Below are 20,694 nucleotides of genomic sequence, written 5' to 3'. Positions count from 1 at the left end.
TCTCATTTTGTTATTCCTTTTTGTTAAGTGTTCCCTCCCATCTGATTGCTCTCATGATATTTTCATTGTTTGTAATGTTCTATAATTTCAGGATAAAGCTTTTTATTTATTCTGTTTTGGGTATTGTTATACATCATGGATCTGTGGATTCATATTTTTCATCAGTTCTGGAACATTCTTAGCCATTATTGTTAATTTTTTCATAATTTTATTTATTTATTTTTGGCTGTGCTGGGTTTTTGTTGCTGCACAGACTTTTTCTCTAGTTGCTGCGAGTGGGGGCTGCTCTCCAGTTGTGGTGTGAGGGCTTCTCATTGTCGTGGCTTCTCTTGTTGCATGAGCTCTGGGTGCAAGGGCTTCAGTAGTTGTGGGACACGGCTCAACAGTCGAGGCTTCCAAGCTCTAGAGCACAGGCTCAGCAGTTGTGGCGCACGGGCGTAGCTGCTCTGCGGCATGTGGGATTTTTCCCAGACCAGGGATCAAACCTGCATTGGCAGGCGAATGCTTTGCCACTGAGCTACCAGGGAAGCCCTCATTATTTTTAAAATACTGCTTTTGCTTCATTGTCTTCACTTTTTCCTTTTGAAACTCTAATTAGATATATGTTAGTCCATTAAATTTTCCATGTGCTGACTTACAATTTCCATCTCCTTATCTCTCTTTACTACATTCTGGATATATCTTTCATATTTTCTAGTTAAATACTTGTCCAGTTGTTCTAGCATCATTATTGAAAAGAGCAGTTTTTCCCCAACACTACAAAGTCCCATCTTTTTCATAAATCAAGTATCTGTATATCATAATCAAATGTCTGTTTCTGGGACTTGTATATTTTCTACTGATCTATTTGTGTGTTCTTGTACCAACTCCATATCCCCTCAATTGCTGTGGCTTCATAATGAGTCTTGATACCAAGAAGCAAGTCCTCCCACCTGATTTTCCCCCTTTAAGAGTGTCATAACTATTCTTGGCCCTTTGTTGTCCAAGCAGTTTTAAAAATCAACTTGTCAAGTTCCACAAAAATAAGGTTGGGGTTTTTATAACAATTTTGCTGCATGTATAGATCTGGGGCAGACAGGTCGTGGGAGAAGACTGCCACAGAGGCAGTCCAGAGCCCAGGCAGTGGCAGGGCCACCTCAGTTCTTGCAGCTTTAATACCCTGACGTCAGCACCACACTACTGCACACCATAGCCTTGCACTAGATTTGGGACAAACACAACAGAGAAAGGGATGCAACCTCGGGTTTCTTCTGGGTGGAACTGCAGATGCCTACACAGGCGGCACATAGGTTTGCTGTGACCACATGTGCCTCCCTTGCTTTAGCAATCATCTCCTTTGGAGCAAGGCACACAAACAAGGGCAATGGAGTCTGATCAAACTGGGCCCACAGAGCTTCTGCTCCAACAGCTGGGGAGCAGATCCCATCCCTAATAGGGCAATGACAGCCACAGAGGAAGCCCCACTTCACATCCAGCACAATCTCTAAACAAACATCAATCACACTTCCTAGCAAAGGACAACAGTCAGCACACTCTGAAGAAAGACATGGCTATTATCTATACCAAAACCAACCTTTACACCAAAAATATTGAAAACACACAGTGTTCACAGGGATGATCTTACATAAAAACACCCCTTTAAGACCACAATAGATAACTATTCCTCCTAAATTCTGAGAGACTTAGAGTTAAGTAAAATGAAAAAGCAGAGAAACTACTTTTAATCAAAAGAACAAGAGAAATCCCCTGAAAAAAATAATGGAACAGACCTCAATAGCCTATCAGACCCTGAGTTCAAAAAGCAGGCAATAAAAATGCTAAAGAAATTAAGAAAGGTTACTGATAAAAAGGTAGCTCACTGTAACAATGAACTAAAACTATAAAGATGAGTCAATCAAACTATTCAATTGCTGAAATAAAAACCAATCTAGAAGCAATGAATAGCACCATATGACAAAGAAGAACAAATAAGTGATCTGCAAAATAGAATAATGGAAATCATGCTGTTGATAGCAACACGCGGGATCTATGTGATAATATAAAGTGTGCTAACTTAACACTTAATAGGACTTCCCGAAGGAAAAGAGACAGAAAAGCAGGGATCGAAAAGGTATTGGGAGAAATTATGGCTGAAAACTTTCCAATGTAAAGAAGGAAATAGATATTAAAGTACAGGAAACACAGAGAATCCAAAATGATATGAACCCAAACAGATCTGTAGCAAGACACATCATAATTAAAATGGCAAAAGTTAAAGAGAGGATTCTGAAGACAGCAAAAGAAAAATAAAGATTAAGTTATAAGGGAAGTCTCATAAGACTATCAACTGATTTCTCTGCAGAAACTTTGCAAGCCAGAAGGGAGTGGCATGATGTATTCAAAGTCATGAGAGGGAAATACTGTAAACTAAACTATTCTGTCCAGCAAGATTATCATTTAAAATAGAAGGTGAAATTAAAAAAATGTCACAGGTAAGCTAAAACTAAAAGAATTCAGTAATATTAAACCCACCCTAAAAGAAATACTGAAGGGTCTTCTCTAAATAGAAAAGAAGCAAGAATCTATAGGAAATGGAAAATCATGATAAGAAAGGCAAATGAATAAAAGATTTGAGGATAGTTAAATAAACCAGTACATAGTTTAAAAAACAAACAAAATATTTTTGTAAAAGTGATTATAACTATTACAATAAACAGCAAAAGGATAAGCATGAAGATATAAAGCAAGACATCAAAACTGCAGTGTGGGGAAAGAAGTATAAAAATTAGATTTTTAGAATGTGTTTGAACTTGTATAACTGTCAGTTTAAAGCAAGTGGGTATAATCATGGGTAACATACTTGAAAACTAGGTTAACCACAAATCAAACACATACAACAGATTCACAAAAACCAAAAAACAAGGAACTTAAGCACACTACAAAAGAAAATCATCAAACCACAAAAATAAAAACAAAAAGAAGAAATGAGCAAACTACAAAAACAGAGTTTAAAATGGCAGTACTACATACCTACCAAGAGTTACTTTAAATGACAATGGAATAGGTGCTCTAATCAAATGACATACAGTAGCAGATTGGACTAAAGAAATAAGAATCTACAATATGCCACCAACAAGACTCTCACTTCAGGGTGAAAGACACACACAGAATAAAAGTGAGGGAATGGGAAAATATGTTTCATGCAAAGCAAATGGAAATTATAAGAAAGCAGAGGTAGCAATACTCAAATCAAACAAAATAGGGTTTAAAACAAAAGTCATAAAGAAAGATAAATAAGGATATTATATAATGATAAATGGATCAATAAAACAAGAGGATATTACACTCATTGACATATATGCATTCAATATAGGAGCACATAAATATATAAAACAAATGCTAACAGACATAAAGGGAGAAAACAATAGCACACCACCAACATTAATGGACAGATCATCTGGACAAAAAAGTCAAGAAGGCAACAGAAGGCAACAAATGATACAACAGACCAGTTGGACTTAATTAATATCTATACTGCTGCTGCTAAGTCACTTCAGTCGTGTCCGACTCTGTGTGACCAGAGATGGCAGCCCACCAGGCTCCCCGTCCCTGGGATTCTCCAGGCAAGAACACTGGAGTGGGTTGCCATTTCCTTCTCCAACTAATTAATATCTATAGGACACTATTTCCGGGAGCCGGTGAGGCATTCCACTTGTGACAAAGGTCATGAGGAAGGAGGCTTGGCATACACAAAGGCGGGATCGAGCCTCAGGAGTCCCCCTGGATATTCTCGAGCATCTACCCCCAAAAAACCAGAGTCTGCCTACTTTATTGCTTTGTGCTCTCACCTCTGACTTTACTGGGGGCTGTCCCCCACCACCATCTCGCTCTCTCTGTCAAAGAGTTAATTTACAGCTCCAATTAATAAAGTTCCTGGGCAACTAGGAGTGTTTAAATCCAAACCCCTCAGATAGCTCTCTAACTCGCCTGACAAGTTTACCCGGACTCCTACAGCTATGCATACGATTGTTTACAGTCTCCCAGCCTCGAGAGGCACGGGAAGCTTAAGATATTCAAATAGCTTAGAACTTCTCAGAGAGTTAGAAACTGTCAGAATAAAACTAGTAAAAGATTTCATTGATGAGCCAATGCTTGTTGCCAAGTTTTCACATCCCCTGTATTGTATCCTTGAATATGTATTAATTAATTAATAGTTGGTATGTAGAAAAAATAAGTAGTGGCCTTGGTGTTAGTAACTTTAGACCCTTAAGGTAATAAATTCTTTCCTTTGTTGTAAACCTATTACACAGCTGCCCTATAGGAATGCAATTTTATCTTCAGAAGATGGCACCAAACCGTAAAATAATTACCCTTAGAGAAAATAAGTCTTTGTTGATAAGTCTTTGTCAAGAGTCATAAAATGTTAATAGGCCTTCTGGCCAGAAGATGATGTAAATCACCTAAACCATTTGTATATGATAAGTTTGCAGGAAAGAAACCCTGGTTTTTGATAAGGATCAAAGACTGCTGACTTTGCATCCCCTATTATCCTCTGTGTGTAACTTAGGGTATATAAGCCCCTGTTGAAAATAAAGCTACAGGCCTTGCTCACCAAAGCTTGGTCTCCCCATGTCATTCTTCCCCTCAATTTCCAGCTGAGTCTCCATCTGGAGCGCAGATATCCTCTGCGACCATTTATTTGCCTGGGCTTCTAAGACCCACTTGAGAAGGTGTCTAAGGTGGGGCACCTTCCGCTATTCGAGAGGGCGCCTGTGGCCTCCATGGTCAGAGCTAACCTGGTGTCACGGGTTATATTGATTTTCCGCGTAAACCAAGCTACTCAGCTTCTTTTCTCCACTGAATTTTCCTACTGAGCTATCCTCATTCTATTACTCTTTATATCTTTGATAAATAAATAAATAAATAGGTCGCCGAAGCCGTCTCTCCTTCGAATACCCTGGATCAGCCGGGGCTGGACCTCGGCACACTATATACCAAAAAAAGTGAAATACACATTCTTTCCAAATGCACATGAAACAGTCTCTAGAATGGACCACATACTAGGTCACAAAACAAGTCTCAACACATTAAAGAGGATAGAAATTACTTTAAGCATCTTTTCTGACTACAGTGGCATGATACTAGAAATCAACCACAGAAAGAAAAATGGGAAAAGAATGAATGCATGAAAACTAAACAACATTTTACTAAAAAACCAGTGGGTCAACAATGAAATCAAAGAAGAAATCAGAAAATACCTTGAGACAAAAAAAAAAAAAAAGTAACTACAACCTTACAAAACTCTCTGAGATACAGCAAAAGCAGTTCTAAGAGGGGAGTTCATAGTGATACAGGTCTACCTCAAGAAATAAGAAAAATCTCAAATAAACCATTTCACCAGTGACCTAAAAGAATTATACAAAGAAGAACAAACAAAACCCAAATGCAGAAGGAGGAAGGAAATAATAAAGATCATAGGTGAAATAATTAAAATGGAGATTGAAAAAACAATAAGAAAATCAATAATACTAAGACCTGTGCATTTGTGTCTGTGTGTGTTTAAAAATTAAAAAATTTACAAACCTCTAGTCAGGCTTCGGTTCAGTTCAGTCGAGCAGTCATATCCAACTCTTTGTGACCCCATGAACCGCAGCACGCCAGGCCTCACTGTCCATCACCAACTCCTGTAGTTCACCCAAACCCATGTCCGTTGAGTCAGTGATGCCATCCAGCCATCTCATCCTCAGTCGTCCCCTTCTCCTCCTGCCCTCAACCTTTCCCAGCATCAGGGTCTTTTCAAATGTCAGCTGTTCACATCAGGTGGCCAAAGTATTGGAGGTTCAGCTTCATCATCAGTCCTTCCAATGAACACCCAGGACTGATCTCCTTTAGGATGGACTGGTTGGATCTCCTTGCAGTCCAAGGGACTCTCAAGAGTCTTCTCCAACACCACAGTTCAAAAGCATCAATTCTTCAGTGCTCAGCTTTCTTTATACTCCAGCTCTCACATCCATACATGACCACTGGAAAAACCATAGCCTTGACTAGACAGACCTTTGTGGACAAAGTAATGTCTGCTTTTTAATATGCTGTCTAGGTTGGTCATAACTTTCCTTCTAAGTAGTAAGCATCTTTTAATTTCATGGCTGCCGTCACCATCTGCAGTGATTCTGGAGCCCAGAAAAATAAAGTCAGCCACTGTTTCCAGTTTCCCCATCTATTTGCCATGAAGTGATGGTACCATATGCCATGATCTTAGTTTTCTGAATGTTGAGCTTTACACAAACTTTTTCACTCTCTTCTTTCACTTTCATCAAGAGGCTCTTTAGTTCTTCACTTTCTGCCGTAAAGGTGGTGTCATGTGCATATCTGAGGTTATTGACATTTCTCCCGGCAATCTTGATTCCAGCTTGTATTTCATCCAGCCCAGCGTTTCTCATGATGTACTCTGCATAAAAGTTAAATAAGCAGGGTGACAATATACAGCCTTGACGTACTCCTTTTTCCTATTTGGAACCAGTCTGTTGTTACATGTCCAGTTCTTTTTTTTTTTTTTTTTACATGTCCAGTTCTAACCTTGGCTTCCTGACCTGCATACAAGTTTCTCAAGAGGCAGGTCAGGTGGTCTGGTATTCCCATCTCTTTCAGAATTTTCCACAGTTTATTGTGATCCACATAGTCAAAGGCTTTGGCATAGTCAATAAAGCAGAGATAGATGTTTTTCTGGAACTCTCTTCCTTTTTCGATGATCCAGCAGATGTTGGCAATTTGATCTCTGGTTCCTCTGCCTTTTCTAAAACCAGCTTGAACATCTGGAAGTTCACGGTTCACATATTGCTGAAGCCTGGCTTGGAGAATTTTGAGCATTACTTTACTAGCATGTGAGATGAGTACAATTGTGTGATAGTTTGAGCATTCTTTGGCATTGCCTTTCTTTGGGATTGGAATGAAAACTGACCTTTTCCAGTCCTGTGGCCACTGCTGAGTTTTCCAAATTTGCTGACATATTGAGTGCAGCACTTGCACAGCATCATCTTTCAGGATTTGAAATAGCTCAACTGGAATTCCATCACCTCCACTAGCTTTGTTCGTAGTGATGCTTTCTAAGGCCCACTTGACTTCACATTCCAGGATGTCTGGCTCTAGGTGAGTATAAGCAATCACACCATTGTGATTATCTGAGTCGTGAAGATCTTTTTTGTATAGCTTTCTGTGTATTCTTGCCACCTCTTCTTAATATCTTCTGCTTCTGTTAGGCCCATACCATTTCTGTCTTTTATTGAGCCCATCTTTGCATGAAATGTTCCCTTGGTATCTCTAATTTTCTTGAAGAGATCTCCAGTCTTTCCCATTCTATTGTTTTCTTCTATTTGTTTGCACTGATCACTGAGGAAGGATTTCTTATCTATCCTTGCTATTCCTTGGAACTCTGCACTCAAATGAGTATATATTTTGTTTTCTCCTTTGTTTTTTGCTTCTCTTCTTTTCACAGCTATTTGTAAGGCCTCCTCAGAGAGCCATTTTGCTTTTTGCATTTCCTTTTGGGGGATGGTCTTGAGCCCTGTCTCCTGTATAATGTCACAAACCTCTGTCCATAGTTCACCAGGCACTCTTTCTATCAGATCTAGTCCCTTAAATCTTTTTCCCACTTCTACTGTATAACCGTAAGGGGTTTGATTTAGGTCATACCTGAATGGTCTAGTGGTTTCCCCTACTTTCTTCAAGTTAAGTCTGAATTTGGCAATAAGGAGTTCATGATCTGAGCCACAGTCAACTTCTGGTCTTGTTTTTGCTGACTATAGAGAGCTTCTCCATCTTTGGCTGCAAAGCATATAATCAGTCTGATTTCTGTGTTGACCATCTGGTGATGTCCATGTGTAGAGTCTTATCTTTTGTTGTTGGAAGAGGGTGTTCACTATGACCAGAGCATTCTCTTGGCAGAACTCTATTAGCCTTTGCCCTGCTTCATTCTGTACTCCAAGGCTAAATTTGCCTGTTACTCCAGGTGTTTCTTGACTTCCTACTTTTGCATTCCAGTCCCCTATAAAGAAAAGGACATTTTTTGGGGGTGTTAGTTCTAGAAGGTCTTGTAGGTCTTCATAGAACTGTTCAACTTCAGCTTCTTCAGCGTTACTGGTCAGGGCATATACTTGGATTACTGTGATATTAAATGGTTTACCAAGAAGAAAAGAGAGGGAACCCAAATTCAACAAAATAAGAAATTAGGAGAAATAACAACTGATACCACAGAAATACAAAATAATAATAATAATACTAAGAATAATTAAATGGTAGGAAACCTAGACGAAATGGACCCATGTCTAGAAACACATAGCTTGCAAAAACTGGGTCAAAAACAAGCAGATAATTTGAACAGACCAATCACTAGAAGTAAAACCTAATCCATAATAAAATTCTGTGCAAACAAAAGTCAGGACTGAACAGCTTCACTTAGGAATTCTACCAAACATACAAAGATCCTACACTGATCCTTCACAAATTATTCCAAAAAACTGAAAAGGAGGGAAATTCATTCCATGAAGTCACTATTACCCTATGCCAAAACCAGACAAAGATCCAACAAAAAAGAAAATTACAGGTCCATATATTTGATGACTATAGATGCAAAAATTGCCAACAAATATTAGGAAACTGAATCCAACACCACATAAAAAGGATCATACACCATGATCAAGTTAGATTCATTCCAGGGCCACAAGGATAGTTCAGCATATGTAAATCAATCAGTTGATACACCACCACCAACAGAAGAAAAGACAAAAACCACATGATCATCTCAACAGATGCAGAAAAAGCATTTGACAAAATTCAATATCCATTCATGATAAAAACTCTTACCAAAGTGGGTACAGAGGAACATATCTCAAATAATAAAAGCCATTTGTGAAAAACCCACAGTCAACATAATATTCAATGGTGAAAAGCTGAAAGCCTTTCTACTAAATTCAGAAACTAGACAGGATACCCACTCTCACCGCTTCTATTCATCATAGTATTAGAAGTCCCAGCCACAGCAATCAGGCATGAAAAAGAGATAAAAGGCATAGAAATTGTAAATGAAGAGGTAAAACTGTCACTATTTCCAGGTGTCATGATAATCTATATATAGAACCCTAAAATATCCATATAAAAATTATTAGAACTAATCTGTGAATTCAGCAAGGTAGCAGAATATAAGATTAATATATATATATCTCTCTTGCATTTCTTCACACTAACAAGGAAATGCCAGAAAGAGAAAGTTTTTTAAAAATCCTGTTTATTCAGGATGGGGAACACATGTATACCTGTGGCGGATTCATTTCAATATTTGGCAAAACCAATACAATATTGTAAAGTTTAAAAATAAAATAAAATTAAAAAAAATAAAATTAAATTAAATAAAATTTAAAAATAAAATAAATTAAAAAATCCTGTTTAAAAGTAACTTAAGAAAAACCTAAGAATAAACTTACCCAAGAATGGAAAAGATTTACACAATGAAAACTACAAAACATTGATAAAGAAATTGAAGGTGAGTCAAAGAAATCAAGAGATACCCTATGCTCTTGGATTGGAAGAATTAATACTGTTAAAATGGCCATACAATGCAATCTACAGATTTAATGCAATCTCTCTCAATATATGCATGACATTTTCCACAAACTATAATAAATAATCCTAAATTTTATATGGAGCCACAGAAGACCTAGAGTTGCCAAAGCAATCCTGAGGAAAAAGAACAAAGTTGGAGGCATAACCCTTCAAGACTTCAGACTATACTACAAATATACAGTAATCAAAACAGCGCAGTACTGACACAAAAACTGACATATGGATCATTGGAGCAGAATAAAGAGCCCAGGGACAAACACACACCCATAGTCCATCAATCTACTACAAAGGAGATAAGAATATACGAAGGATAAAAGACTCTTTTAACAAGTGATGTTGGGAAAACTGGACAACTACAAGTAAATCAATGAAATTAGGACACTCTCTCACACCACATACAAAAATAAACTCACAGTGGTTTAAGGAACTAAATATAAGACATGATTCCATAAAATTCCTAGAACAAAATATGGACAAGACATCCTGACATAAATCATAGTAATATTTTCTTAGATCAATCTCCCAAGGCAAAAGAAATAAAAGCAAAAATAAACAAACAGGACCTAATCAAACTTAGAGCTTTTGCAAAGCATTTAAGAAACCACCAACAAAATGAAAAGGCAACATAAGGAATGGGAGAAAATATTTTTGAATAATGCAACAAAGGATTAATATCCAAAATATACGAACAGCTAATATAACTCAACATTGAAGAAAACAACCAAACCAAAAAAAAAAAAAAAAAACCCAGAAAGCCTAAATAGACATTTATTCAGAGAAGACATACAGATGCATAAAAAATGCTCAACATCTCTAACTATTAGAGAAATGCAAGTCAAAACCACAATGAGGTAGCACTTCACATTAGTCAAAATGGCCATCGTCTACAAATAATAAATGCTGGAGGGGGTGTGGAGAAAAGGAAACCCTATACACGGTTGGTGCGAAGGTAAATTGGTGCAGCCACTATGGAAAACAGTATGGAGGTGTCTTAAAAAGATAGATACCACATAGTCCAGCAATTCCACTCCTGGGTATATATCTGGAAAAGATGAAAACTCTAATTAAAAAGATACACACACCCCAATGTTCACGGAAGCACTATTTACAATAGCCAAGACATGGAACTCATCAACAGATGACTCCCTTAAGATGTGGTGCGTGTGTGTGTGATGGAATAATACTTAGCCATAAAAAAGAATGAAATATTGCCATTTGCAGAAACACAATGGACCAAGAGAATATTATTCTTAGAGAAGCAAGTCAGATAAAGACAAGTATTATATGGTATCATTTACATGTGGAATCTAAAAAAAAAATACAAACGAACATATATATACAAAACAGAAATAGACTCACAGGCATCAAAAAACAAACTTATGGTTATGCTTACCAAAGGGGAAAGGTGGCAGAGGGAGATAAATTAGAGGAGTATGGGACTAACAGATACAAAGTACTATACATAAAATAGATAAGCGGCACGGATTTACTGCATCACACAGGGAACTATATTCAATATCTTGTAATAACCTATAGTAGAAAATAATCTGCAAAAATATTACTGAATCACTTTGCTGTATACCTGAAACTAACACAATACTATAAATCAACCATATTTCAATTAATAATAATAATAATAATTTGTTAATATAGGGAGTTGTGTAGACAAGTATTGGAGTGCTGAAAAGATAAAGGTGAGACTTCAGCAACAGAGACAATAAAAATAAGTAGCAGCTACCACCCCTGGGGATGCAGATTGGGTTGTTAAAACGAATAAACTTGAAAGAGGGACCTACAGAGATCAAATTCAGACCTCTTGAGGAGGTTGCTCCCTAGCTGTGGAGGTTCCTCAAGAGTTACACAAAAGACTTAAAGTCAGACATTAATCCTTGAAAAGGTTGTTTTACCTCTAGTTTACTTTTACTGAAAGCATCCCCACTTCCTTAAGACATTTTATTTTCACCTATTGGAGAACTGTCATACACGAGAATTTGTTGGGACAAGATACTTCAATACCAGATGTAAATCTACCATATGTAAACAAACCCACAAAAGACTGAAAGTCTCTACATGTGGCACGAGGGAGTCACTGGCTACACCCTGTCTTCCAAAAACTTGAGTTCTTTCATTCCCTTATGTGTCCTTTCTCATTTTCTTTGATATTTTTATTCCTTTCTATAATCTTAATGTGATTTTAAGAGTATCATGTGATAAATGCATCCAATCAATAAACTGTCTTTAGCCAGTAATTATATATAAGTTAATTAATTATAAATGTTTTTTAATGATTATGAAATTATTCATTATAGAATAAAAATTATTGTATTAAAATTCTTTTGTAACTTTAACATCTTTATTATATCTCTTAACATCAACATTTGTTTTGTAGGTTCAAAGGAAAAAAATTAAACGTGAAAATTATAACTGAGTTACAATCTTGTATTGGTATAAAATATACCCACAAATAAGATGTCTGAAAAGAAGCGTACTTCAGAAGAGCTAGAGGATATCATTAGTCGATATAGAAAAGAATCTAGATCACGGTCAGTGGAGGAATCTGGACTTACTAAAGAAACATCAAACTTGTTAAAGGAAGATTCTGATGAGACATCGTCCAACCAAATTTATGAAACGCATCCTAGTAAAAACACATTAGCATCTTCCTCTGGAAGTAAGTCTAAGAAAAATGAAGAACAAAGGAAAAGTCTCCAATTTTCTGAAACAATTACTACATATGACAGCCTGCAGTCAAAAACTGGAATTTCACAAAATTCATCATTATCAGAAACTGAGATGAGGGCTGAATATCAGGCTTTTGTTGACTCCCTATCTCATGAAACATTAGGAAAAATTAGTCCACAACTCTCTGAAGAAAATCAGAAAGGATCTGGCTTACCATCAGATAACTTCACAATTAACCTCAAAGCCAAGGGTTTACAAGAATTCCCTAAGGACATTTTAAAAGTCAAATATGTAAAATATCTGTATTTAGATGAGAATGAAATCAAAAGTTTTAAAGGGGCAGACTCAAGGGATATGCTAGGACTTGAAATTCTATCCATACAAAAAAATGGGCTATCAACACTTCCATCTGAAATTCAGTTACTTCATAATTTAAAACTATTAAATGTCAGTTACAACCAAATATCACATATACCTAAAGAAATATCACAGCTTGGGAATATCAGGGAACTATTTTTAAATAACAATTGCATTGAGGATTTTCCTTCTGGCTTGGAAAGTCTTAAAAACTTGGAAATTTTAAATTTGGCTAAAAATAAGTTAAGACATATACCGGATACCCTGTCTAGTTTGAAAAACTTGAGGGCTCTTAATCTGGAATATAATCGGTTGACAATATTTCCTAAAGCTTTGTGCTTCCTTCCCAAGTTAATTTCACTAAATCTTACTGGAAACCTGATAAACAGTTTGCCAAAAGAAATTAAGGAGCTTAAAAATTTAGAAAAACTTTTACTGGATCACAATAAACTTACTTTTTTGGCTGTGGAAATTTTTTTATTGCTCAAAATGAAAGAACTCCAACTGACAGACAATAAATTGGAAGTTATTTCAAACAAAATTGAGAATTTTAAGGAACTCAGGATTCTAATACTTGATAAAAATTTATTGAAAGACATGCCAGAGAACATTTCCCACTGTGCAGTGTTGGAATGCCTTAGTCTTAGTGATAATAAATTAACAGAACTTCCTAAGAACATCCATAAGCTTAAAAATTTAAGAAAACTCCATATAAACAGAAACTATCTAGTGAAAATACCTGAATATATTTCACATCTTAATAATATGTTCAGCCTAGAATTTTCAGGAAATTTTATCACAGATTTTCCCATTGAAATAAAAAGCTGCAAAAACATAGCTAAAGTTGAATTGAGTTATAATAAAATAATGTATTTTCCACTAGGTTTGTGTGCTTTAGACTCTCTTTATTATTTGAGTTTAAATGGAAATTATATTTCAGAAATACCTGTAGACATATCTTTCAATAAACAACTGCTTCATTTAGAATTTAATGAAAACAAACTCCTTTTATTTTCTGAGCACTTATGTTCTCTTATTAATCTTGAATACCTGGATCTTGGTAAAAACAAAATAAGGAAAATACCACCATCTATTTCCAACATGGTATCACTCCATGTTCTTATTTTATGCTATAATAAGTTGGAAACTTTCCCCACAGAAGTGTGTACTTTAGACAATTTGAGAGTACTTGATCTTTCAGAAAACCAAATACAGACTATACCTTCAGAAATCTGTAACTTAAAAGGAATCCAGAAATTAAACATCTCAAACAATCAATTTATATATTTTCCTGTTGAACTTTGCCACCTTCAATCACTGGAAGAATTGAATATAAGCCAGATAAATGGGAAAAAGGTAAGAGACAGCTTGGGCTTTGTGAGGAAGGGAGGGCTGAGGGGATCAGAATCTAAGCTGCAGTGTGTGTGTGTTTAATTTAGCTGGAATATTTTATTTTTTGACCTCAAACATGGCTTACAAATTACCTTTGCAACACAAGAGTTTAACAGGAAAACATTTCACTAAAATGAAATACCAAGTAATTAAAGGTGACAAATTTATAGATTTATTTTCACTTATAGATGTAACATAAACACATTATTGAAAATTTGGAAAATTGACAAAAAAGAAGTAAAAATAAATTCCGGAAGTACTGGACATATGTTGATACAACTTACTTTTGAAAGTGAAAGTGAAGTCGCTCAGTTGTGTCCGACTCTTTGCGACCCCATGGACTGTAGCCTATCAGGCTCCTCTGTCCATGGGATTTTCCAGGCAATAGTACTGGAGTGGATTGCCATTTCCTTCTCCAGGGGATCTTCCCAACCCAGGATTGAACCCAGGTCTCCTGCATTGTAGACAGACGCTTTACCATCTGAGCCATCAGGGAAGTCCTAACTTACTTTTACTCTTGCTTTTTCTTATTTATGTAATTTTATAATCAATTGTAGAAATACTGCATACTCAATTTTAAAGTCTTCCATTTTCACTTAACATATACAAATTTACCCAGAACATAATCTTCCCAATAATTATTATAACCAATGCATGATATGTGTAACTAATCCTGTTGTTAAGCATTCTATGATGTTTTAATTTTTATCATAAATAATGCTATGATTGAACTTCTTCATAAATGTAGCCTTTTCATATTTTACTATTTCCCTATGGAATTTCCCCTAAAGAACTGCTAGATCAATGGGTATAAATGTTCTTACAGCATTTCAGTTTACTCAACAGTGACTAAATTTTATGGAAATATTTTTTAAAAATCAAAGAATTTGATTTATATATTAAGATCTCAGTAAACAAGTGAAAAGGACACAGCTATTACCTAGCTATCTTTAATTTGACCACCACAGTCAAATTAATTTGATAGAGGCTGGGACTATTATCTGGAGAAGGGATAGGCTACCCACTCCAGTATTCTTGGGCTTCTCTTGTGGCTCAGCTGGTAAAGAATTCGCCTGCAATACAGGAGACCTGGGTTTGATCCCTGGGTTGGAAAGATCCCCTGGAAAAGGTAAAGGCTACCCCACTCCAGTATTCTGGCCTGGAGAATTACATGGACTGTATAGTCCATGAGGTCACAAAGAGTCAGACACAACTGAGCGACTTTAACAAGTCACACAAGTCACAAGGGACTATTATGGACAGCAAGATTTCCTAGTATGTGTTATGTGTCCAGCTCTTTGCAACCTCATGGACTAGAGCCCACCAGGCTCCTCCGTCCATGGAATTCTTGCTCCTCTGTTGAGGGAAGAATACTGGAGTGGGTGGCCAGCTCCTCCTCCAGGGGATCTTCCCGACCCAGGCATCAAACCTGGGTCTCCCGGAAGATTCCAAGCAAATTCTTTACCGTCTGAGCCAGAAGGGAAGCCCAAGATTTCCCAGAGTCTGTTACTAAAAAATACTAGGCCCATGAGCTTTGTGAAGCACTGGGCTCTTAGAGAATCACAATGGATTCAGCATATTAAAAGCTCTCAAATGTCCTGCACAAAGAGATTGGTTTGTTTCTATTTAACCCACATTTCCCAAAGTTATTTGACATTTTAAACCTATCTGCTATATATACTGGAGAAGGAAATGGCAACCCACTCCAGTGTTCTTGCCTGGAGAACTCCAGGGATGGGAGAGCCTGGTGGGCTGCCGTCTATGGGGTTGCACAGAGTCGGACACGACTGAAGTGACTTAGCAGCAGCAGCAGCAGCAGCTATATATACATTTTCCAGAAAGACTACTCCAGAAAATACTTGCTTAAGTAGATGGAATGAATAATAATACATGTTATGTTTTAAAAGTTTCTCTTATACTAAAAGACACGTTTTAGTTCTGTACTATAATCATCAACTAATTCCTTGGCTGATTTATAATCCTCTCACTTTCTCTCCCTATATCTTCCTATGGAAATCTACAAAGTTGTGTCTTTAATTTTCTCTTTTCTATTAACTGCTTCCTAGACCTCAGCATGCACATAACTCTCAGATCCACATATCTGGAGCTAATCTTTCACCAGTGAGCTAGTACCACAGATTCCCTGGATATTCTCTGTTCTCCTATTCTTCTATTGTCTCAAACTCAATATAACTTCAAAATCAAACCCACCTTTCTTTCTAACGCAACTCCCTTCAAAATTTCCCCATTTCTGTTTGTGATGCCACTTTCTTCAGACCTGTCAATCTAGAAATCATGGAACCATCACCAGTCATACTGAATCTTACACCAAAGCAATTTCATTTTTCCTCTGAAAAAGCTCTTGGATCCTCTCTCTTTTCCAACGTCACTGGCTCCGTCCTGGTCCATGCTTATTGCTCAGTTCATGCCTAGACTACTCGGGGAAACTTCTGCTATTCTCTTTGATTCCGTCACCTGCCTTTTCTCAGGACTCATCAAACTACCAGCCTTCATTTCACAGGGCCATTCTTAGGAATCTAGATCCCTTGCATGGGTGGATGGTTGCCAAAGACACCATTCCACGTCATTAAAACATCAATTTGAAGGTCACCAAATGAGAAAAATGATATATCAAAACTCCTCTCAAAAGGAATATCCTCTGTAATTGGAAAGATCACTTTGATAACCCTCTTGGGGTGAAGGTAATATACTCAAAAGATTAATCTATAAACAGCATATATTCACTGAACAGTCATCTGAAGAACAGGAATAAGGTTAATTACAGGGCTTTTATTTTGCTGAGTGAAGGATGCCCAACAGAAATTTTCCTTTCAGAGTAGCTCTCTCATCACACAGTTCTGAGGCACTTCCTCTAAGAAATGCTGAGCAAGTTGTTAAAGAATATTTGTTTGAAGGATTGTCAAATTGTAGACCTAGCTATTTGTGTTGATCAGACTCCTCCCAACAGGACCAGATTTCAAGTCTTGCCAGAGGCTGGTTCCATATTCCTTCTCTGAACATATCTCCTTCTGCTTCCTATCATCTCTTTGCTTGTCACCTTTTCACTGGCCATTTGTATGCATGATATTTGTCTTGCCTGGAGTGTCCTGTAATTCCCATTCATTCTCAAAAAGCCATTTGAGTCCCACCTGCTACATGAAGCTTCTTTTTTGTTTTCATTTATGCTGATATACACTCCCTAAATTCTCTCTCTATATTATCGTAAACATTATTTTGGCACTGAATTACTTATTGATTAGTGCTGATCTCTGATTGTTTCATATGTGTATATTTTGGGCTTCCCAAGTGGCGCTAGTGGTAAAGAACCCGCCCGCCAATGCAGGAGAAGCGATGCGGGTTTGGTTCCTGAGTCAGGAAGGTCCCCTGGAGGAGGGCACGGCAACCCACTCCAGTATTCTAGCCTGGGGAATCCCATGGACAGAGGAGCCGAATATCAGGCCACAGGGTTGCAAAGGGTCCACAGGATTGCAAAGAGTCAGACACAACTGAAGTGACTGAGCATGCACACGCATACATTTTGTTCCCAAACTGAATTTTAATCTCCCTGAACTTAGGGTCATCTATTATGCTTCTTTTATACATGGAAGAACACTGAGCTCAATATGCAGTATTTACTTTGTTGTCTGATTATTTTTGAGGAGCCCACATATTCAAAACACTTTTTTGCACTCACAGGACTTCCTCTATTTCAGAAGTCACTTGTGATGACTTTATTTTTTCTGAAGATGCGTATTTCTTCTTTGCCTTAGCAGAGTATTTTAATTCCTGTTACTTTGCAATACTTTTTGTACTAGGAATTTTCATTTGAAGCTACATTGCTAAACTGTGTGTGTCTATTACAAAGGAATTTACTGAACACTTACTCAAAATGTATTATGATTGGGAACATGTATTAAAAAACTATAAAACATACATTATGTCATTTAAAAATCCAAGGAGAATACATACACAAGGGATTAATAGAAAGCTCTGTTGATGAGAGTAGGAGGAAAGAGATCAAATATGGAAGAGAATAGTTTAGAAAGACTTCAGGGAGAAGAAATCAAAGCAGGGTAAGCTTTAGGGACAGAAGGGATAAGGTGCACTGAACATCAAGTGTTGGGAGAGTGAAAAAAGTAGTTAATAAGCCACAGGGTTGAATAGGTAGCATTGGTCAGACTGGGGAGATATTTGGATGTTACACAATTTGTTGTGGGTTTTATTAAGGAAGGGAATCACAAGGACTTTGTGACATAGTGAAAATATCTTCTTTTTTGAAACAAACAAACAAAAATCTCTCCTTCCCTTTTATTTCAGAAAAAGTTTTCATCATAGAAATATTTATTAAAAATATAATTGTTTAACTTTTGTTACAGCTAACAAGACTTCCAGAAGAGCTGTCTAATATGACTAAACTTAAAGGACTTGATATCTCAAATAATGCAATCAGAGAGATGCCAACAAATATAGGGGAACTGAGGAGTCTGGTTAGTCTAAAGGCAGACAACAATCAAATAAGATATCTGCCATCATCTTTTCTGTCTTTAAATGCTCTCCAGCAGCTAAACTTGAGTGGTGAGTGTCAAGTATAATCAATAAGGATTATCAGTAAGTTGAGTTTTAGTTTCTAGGTTGCAAATTTTGCTGACAAGACAGAATGGCAAGCAATCAACACCATGTATTAAGTGCCCATTGGAAGGAAATGGCTATTGCACATACAGAAAATGAGAGCAAAGCCTAAAGTCCAGTTCCTTCCCTGAAAGAGGCTATGACCTTGCTGGGGAACCTGAACATATTTTCATTTCTTTTCTGTCTTCTCTGCCTATACCTAATCATTCAGTATTTCTTCCCTTTGTGAACCTGACCTCACTCTCCCTCTCCACACACAACCTTAGGTCAGCATTTTCTCTATTTTCCTTCCCTGCTGGGTACCCTGAGCCCACTTCTACACCCTATAGTAATCTAATATCTTACAGTGTTTTACAAAGGAAATCACTTCAATTGCAACAACAAAAGTAAGTCATTCTAAAAATATCAGAATTCTCAAAGCTAGACTAGTATATTTCTTCATTTTTATTATAAAGTATTTCAAGCTTACAGAAAAAACCACCTATATGCTTACTCTCAGCTATAAGGAATCATTTACTTGAGTTTTTTTTTCATTCTTTTTTTAAATTAACTTATTTATTGAAGGATAATTGCTTTACAGAACTTTGTTGTTTTCTGTCAAACCTCAACATGAATCAGCCGTAAGAGGGGATACATATATACTTGAGATATTTTTGACTGTTAAGAAATACGACAGAATCGAAACTTCTTTTGTACTTCTCCGCAGACTAGAAGTAGGGGCAGGTGGCTCACTGGTAAAGAACCCACTGCCAATGCAGGAGATGCAGGTTCAATCCCAGGTAGGAAAGATCCCCTGGAGAAAGAAATGGCAACCCACTCCAGTATTCTTGCTTGGGAAATCTCATGGACAGAGGAGGCTGGCAGGCTACCATACATGTGGTTGCAGAGTCAGAAATGACTTAGCAACTAAACCACCACCACCAAACTAGAAGTAACCACTGTACTTCTAGTGGTGTATCTTTTTTCTACCCATTTTTTCCATCCTTGATAATCATACCACACACTCTAAAAAAGTATATTCTGCAAGTGTTAGGTACAGTGTTTTATAAATATCATATAAGTACTGGTTGATAATCTTGTTGGAATATTCTGTCTTTATTGGTATACTGTCTTGTATTAGTTGCTTTGGAGAGGCATTAAAATCTACAAGTAGGACTGTGGAATTTGTATGATTTTTGCTTTAATTATCAATTTTATTCATGTATTTTGAAGGACTAGTATTAGAAAAACACACAAATATGATTGTTTTTAATAACAAAATGGTATTGAATTTTGTTAAATGACTTTTCTGTATCATTGAGAGAATCATGAGCTTTTTTCTCTTAATATCACATGTTACACTGATTGATTTTCTTATATCGTATCATCCTTGCATTTCAAGATAAATCCCACCTCGCAATGGTGTATCATCCTTTTAATATTTTGTTAGATTTCATTTGCTCTTATTTTGTTGAGGATTTGTGCAAAAAGGATATTGATCTGTAGTTTTCATTTCCTGAAGTGTCTTTTTCTGGCTTTGGTATCAGGGTAATGGCAGCTTCATGAAATGAGTTATGAAGTGTTCTGTCCTCTTCAATTTTTTGGAAGAGTTGAGGATTGACATTAGATGTTCTTTAAATATTTGGTGGAATTCACCAGTGAAGCCACAAGGTGTAGGGTTCTTCTCTGTTGGAGGATGTTTGATTGCTGCTTCTGTCTTCTTTCTAGCCATAGATCTATTCAGATTTTCCGTCTTTCTCCATGATTTAGTCTTGGCAGGTTTTGTGTTTCTAGGTATTTGTTCATTTCCTCTAGATTATCCAGTTTGCTGGTATAATAATGGTCATAGTGCTCTATAATCTTTTACTTCTATAGAATCAGTAGTAATGTTTCTACTTTCATTTCTGATTTTGGTAATTTGAATCTTTCTTTTTCCTTAGTCCATTGAACTAAAGGTTTATCAATTTTGTTGATCTTTTCAAAGAACCAGCTTTTGGTTTTGTTGATTCTATTGATTCTCTATTTCATTTATATCTGCTCTAAAAATTCCCAAGTGGCTCA

General features: G+C 36.7%; 1 protein-coding gene across 4 annotated transcripts in view; it reads left to right on the top strand.

Moving 5' to 3' along the window:
- The window catches only part of LRRD1 (leucine rich repeats and death domain containing 1), a 40,995-nt gene that overhangs the window by 5,609 nt on the left and 14,692 nt on the right, over window positions 1-20,694 (top strand). For 3 of the 4 annotated variants that reach the window (XR_009735775.1, XM_061413413.1, XM_061413412.1), the window contains exons 1-2: window positions 11,988-13,989; window positions 18,402-18,600. Coding sequence is in view for 3 of the 4 variants with exons in the window: in XM_061413413.1 (XP_061269397.1) it covers window positions 12,064-13,989; window positions 18,402-18,600 (2,125 nt within the window). In the remaining variant the exon portion in view is untranslated. Of the gene's footprint in view, window positions 1-11,987; window positions 13,990-18,401; window positions 18,601-20,694 lie in introns of those variants that run through there. The other variant, XM_061413414.1, reaches the window with a different exon arrangement.

This window comes from Bos javanicus, chromosome 4 (assembly GCF_032452875.1).
Source record: "Bos javanicus breed banteng chromosome 4, ARS-OSU_banteng_1.0, whole genome shotgun sequence".
In the NCBI taxonomy this organism is placed as follows: Eukaryota; Metazoa; Chordata; class Mammalia; order Artiodactyla; family Bovidae; genus Bos; species Bos javanicus.
The sequence above is the reverse complement of the archived record's forward strand: the minus strand, read 5'-3'. Positions and strand labels throughout refer to the sequence as shown.